The 5,000-nt window shown below is 36.6% G+C and overlaps 1 protein-coding gene across 1 annotated transcript in view; it reads left to right on the top strand.

The window, feature by feature from the left end:
* The first annotated feature begins 1,542 nt into the window (after positions 1–1,542).
* LOC137625367 (transcriptional regulator ERG-like) overlaps positions 1,543–5,000 on the top strand; it is a 3,901-nt gene continuing 443 nt past the window's right edge. Inside the window, exons 1-5 of the mRNA XM_068356228.1 lie at positions 1,543–1,838; positions 2,037–2,232; positions 2,370–2,588; positions 2,800–2,928; positions 3,937–4,129. Of these exons, the coding sequence (XP_068212329.1) occupies positions 1,614–1,838; positions 2,037–2,232; positions 2,370–2,588; positions 2,800–2,928; positions 3,937–4,129 (962 nt within the window). The 5' untranslated portion in view covers positions 1,543–1,613. The remainder of the gene's footprint in view (positions 1,839–2,036; positions 2,233–2,369; positions 2,589–2,799; positions 2,929–3,936; positions 4,130–5,000) is intronic.

Here is a 5,000-nt window from a genome sequence, read left to right as displayed (position 1 = left end):
ATTATTATTATTATTATTATTATTATTAGCCAAGCTACAACCCTAGTTGGAAAAGCAAGATGTTATAAGCCCAAGGGCTCCAAAAGGAGAAAAATATTATTATTATTATTATTATTATTATTATTATTATTATTATTATTATTATTATTATTATTATTATTAGCCAAGCTACAACCCTAGTTGGAAAAGCAAGATGCTATAAGCCCAAGGGCTCCAAAAGGGGAAAAATATTATTATTATTATTATTATTATTATTATTATTATTATTATTATTATTATTATTATTATTATTATTATTATTATTATTATTATTACTAGCCAAGCTACAACCCTAATTGGAAAAGCAAGATGCTATAAGCCCAAGGGCTCCAAAAGGGGAAAAATATTATTATTATTATTATTATTGTTATTATTATTATTATTATTATTATTATTATTATTATTATTACTAGCCAAGCTACAACCCTAATTGGAAAAGCAAGATGCTGTAAGCCCAAGGGCTCCAAAAGGGGAAAAATATTATTATTATTATTATTATTGTTATTATTATTATTATTATTATTATTATTATTATTATTATTATTACTAGCCAAGCTACAACCCTAATTGGAAAAGCAAGATGCTATAAGCCCAAGGGCTCCAAAAGGGGAAAAATATTATTATTATTATTATTATTGTTATTATTATTATTATTATTATTATTATTATTATTATTATTATTACTAGCCAAGCTACAACCCTAATTGGAAAAGCAAGATGCTATAAGCCCAAGGGCTCCAAAAGGGGAAAATTATTATTATTATTATTATTATTATTATTATTATTATTATTACTAGCCAAGCTACAACCCTAGTTAGAAAAGCAAGATGCTATAAGCCCAAGGGCTCCAAAAGGAGAAAAATAGCCCAGTGAGGAGAGGAAATAAGGAAATAAATAAATGATGAGAACAAATTAACAATAAATCATTCTAAAACGAGTAGTAGTAGTAGTAAAATTAATATAGCAGCAGTAGTAGTAGTAGTAGTAGTAGTAGTAGTAGTAGTAGTAGTAGTAGTAGTAGTAGTAGTAGTAGTAGTAGTAAGAGCATTAGAATTAAATAAATTATTTTGCTTGATAGAAAAAAACTTGGAGTGTGAAACGTGGCTGTGTCATCCCGTAGAGTTTCTTATCTATCCTAATTTCTCCAATTTTATAAGACTATGACGTCAGAAGGAGCCATTTCCTCTCTTCTAGGAAAACGTCTGTACAACGTATTCTTTCTCACGCCCTGGTTATTCATAGCAGGATATCAATCGTTCGTTTATTGGAGTATCCTGAGGAATTATGACGAATTTGTCAACAGGAATAAGGAACGTGCGAACTCTAGGCTCGTCCGTATATGGAATTCCCCATTCGCAGGGGACCAAGTTTAACATATAAAGGTCCCCCGACGGTATATTTCCTCACTCTTGTATTGCACGCGCTAAGCTGTGGATTTTTTGTGCTCTAGTAAATATCGAATATTGTTTAATAATAAAGAGGATACAATATCTCAAACAGTTTTGAGTGAAATATTTATTCCATAGACTGTTTTCTTCGTAAATAATACCAAAATTCGTTTCAAGAATCTAGATATGAGCTTCGATCCATATGAGTCGACCTGCTACGAGAACCTCCACAACTTCTACATGGAAAAGACGTCACTAACAGCCTCCCTGGGGGAGTCATGCCCTTTTGGCATGTATCAACCTGGGGAATATAGTCCCTTTGACAGTGTTTACACAGCAGAGGGCCCTTACTCAGGGCAGGAATCCTCCTCTTCATTCCTTACCAAGCCCATAGTCGATTGGCAGGGAGAGGTAAGACAACTTTTCGGCTGTCGTACGATGTCTGTAAATGAATAGACTTAAACATAACAAAGATTCTCATTTGACTTAAACATAACAAAGATTCTCATTTGACTTAAACATAACAAAGATTCTCATTTGACTTAAACATAACAAAGATTCTCATTTGACCATTTTCCTGACGAGTAAAGAATTCTCTTCCCGCCTAAGGATTGCGTGAATTGGGCTAAATCCGTCTGCTTAGACAGGGGACTGGACGCCTCTGCCATCAATCTCTGGGTCCTGAGGAACGCGACGGGCCCCTCACTCCTGCAGTCCTCTCGAGGAGACTTCTATTCCTCCGTCAGCAGTCAGTACGGAGATGTCCTTTTTCAAGAATTGCAGTTTCTCTCCAACAAGAGTAATGGTATATAGTCTATCTATTGTTATTGTTATTTTTATTGTTTTTATTGCTATTATTGTTATTATTATTGTTTTTATTATTATTATTAATAAAACTCAACTATAGTTACTCTCTAAACTATAGTTTCTCTCTCTCTACAGCTTCAGCCAATCACTGGAGCTCATGTTGCGAAGTCTCGCAAGGACCCGCTTATCCTGCCACGCCCCCTTTCAAAGGATACGACGAGCCCTTTCCTAACGAATTCAACGACGAGGACCTCGACGATTTGGTCAGGCATATCCCGCAGGAGGTGTGGGACCTCCTGCCTCCTAACCTAGACGAATTTCCTATGGGGGAACAGCCCGTCCTGGTCAAAAGCGGTGAGATTTTATTTTCAAGTCAGAGAACTTTTTCGATTCTTGTACGATGTCACTATGATCCAACTTATGTTTTTTCCGTTGTTATTTCGTGTTTATTGTCAATATCTGAATGATAATTATAGCCATATTAATAATAATAATGAGAATATATTTATTCATAATGAATGAGCCTCTAATTCATTTATTAATCGTTGATTTCTTTTATTTACAGAAGAAATAACAGAGAATTATCTACCTGTTTCGACACCGTCCACTGACCTGGGGTTACCTTTGCCTTGTCACCTGGCTGAGACGCAAAATGATGTCTTTAAGAAGATCCCTACGAACACGAGAAGGAAAGGTGAGAGTCTCTCTCTCTCTCTCTCTCTCTCTCTCTCTCTCTCTCTCTCAATATTACAAAAATGATATGGAATGATGCTCGCTTTTTCACTTTCATAATCTCACTTTGAATATTTCACAGACAAGTGCCTTAATATCTCTCTCTCTCTCTCTCTCTCTCTCTCTCTCTCTCTCAATATTACAAAAATGATATAGAATGATCCACACTTTTGCATTTTCATAATTTCACTTTGAATATTTCAGAGAAAAATGCCTTAATCTCTCTCTCTCTCTCTCTCTCTCTCTCTCTCTCTCTCTCTCTCTCTCTCTCTCTCCTCATCTATATATATCCCCAGTATTAATAAGAAAATGTTACAATTGTCTTTATTCTTTCAATGTCTTAGTCACCAATTGAATGTTTCACAGAAAAATGCCTCTCTCTCTCTCTCTCTCTCTCTCATCTCTCTCTCTCCTCTCTCTCTCTCTCTCTCTCTCTCTCTCTCTCTCTCTCTCTCAATATTACAAAAATGATATAGAATGATCCTCACTATTTCACTTTCATAATCACACTTTGAATATTTCACAGAAAAATAGCTTTAATCTCTCTCTCTCTCTCTCTCTCTCTCTCTCTCTCTCTCTCTCTCTCTCTCTCTCTCTCATCTATATATATATGCTCAATATTATTAAGAAAATGTTACAATTATCTTTATTCTTTCAATCTTTTAGTCACCAATTGAATGTTTCACAGAAAAATGACTCTCTCTCTCTCTCTCTCTCTCTCTCTCTCTCTCTCTCTCATCTATATATATCCCCAATATTAATCAGAAAATGGTACAATTATCTTTATTCTTTCAATCTCCTAGTCACCAATTGAATGTTTCACAGAAAATGACTCTCTCTCTCTCTCTCCTCTCTCTCTCTCTCTCTCTCTCTCTCTCTCTCTCTCTCTCTCTCTCTCTCTCTCTCCCCCCCCCCTAAATAAATCCACCATATTAACCCGTGTCCTTCTCTTCCCTTTCGCCCAAAACAGAACGTGGTCCCAAATCCTGGGAGTTCCTGATTCGCCTCCTGGCCGACAAACGAACGAACCCTTCTCTCATCCGGTGGGAAGACGAACCCACAGCCACCTTCCGCCTGACCCAGCCCAAAATCATCGCCCAGATGTGGGGCGCGCGGGCGGGGAAGACCCATTTGTCCTACGTCAATTTCGCCAGGGGGCTGAGGTAAGATTTGGCTCAGTCGTGATGTTGTTGAGAAGTTTTCGCTTTTGGGGGTCATTGATGAAGTTTTTGCTTTTGGGGGTCATTGATGAAGTTTTTGCTTTTGGAGTCATTGATGAAGCTTTTGCTTTTGGGGGTCATTGATGAAGTTTTTGCTTTTGGAGTCATTGATGAAGCTTTTGCTTCCGGGGGTCATTGATGAAGTTTTTGCTTTTGGGGGTCATTGATGAAGTTTTTGCTTTTGGAGTCATTAATGAAGTTTTTTGCTTTTGGAGTCATTGATGAAGTTTTTGCTTTTGGGGGTCATTGATGAAGTTTTTGCTTTTGGGGGTCATGGATGAAGTTTTTGCTTTTGGGGTTCATTGTTGAAAAGTTTTTGCTTCTAGGGTTCATTGATGAAGTTTTTGCTTTTGGGGTTCATTGTTGAAGTTTTTGCTTTTGGGTCATTGTATAAAAGTTTTTGCTTTTGGGTCATTGTTGAAAGTTTTTGCTTTTGGGTCATTGTTGAAAAGTTTTTGCTTTTGGGGTTCATTGATGAAGTTTTTGCTTTTAGGGTTCATTGATGAAGAGCTTTTGCTTTTGGGGTTCATTGATGAAGTTTTTGCTTTTGGGGTTCATTGGTGAAAGGTTTTTGCTTGGGGTTCATTGTTGAAGAGCTTTTGCTCTTGGGGTTCATTGATGAATTTTTTGCTTTTGGGGTTCATTGATGAAAGGTTTTTGCTTTTGGGTCATTGTTGAAAAGTTTTTTGTCTGGGGTCATTGTTGAAAAGTTTTTACTCTGTGAGGTCATCTCTCTCTCTCTCTCTCTCTCTCTCTCTCTCTCTCTCTCTCTCTCTCTCTCTCTCAGGACTAACAAACTACCTTCTTCTCCTCC

Source organism: Palaemon carinicauda, chromosome 32 (genome assembly GCF_036898095.1).
Source record: "Palaemon carinicauda isolate YSFRI2023 chromosome 32, ASM3689809v2, whole genome shotgun sequence".
Lineage (NCBI taxonomy): Eukaryota > Metazoa > Arthropoda > Malacostraca > Decapoda > Palaemonidae > Palaemon > Palaemon carinicauda.
The sequence above is the reverse complement of the archived record's forward strand: the minus strand, read 5'-3'. Positions and strand labels throughout refer to the sequence as shown.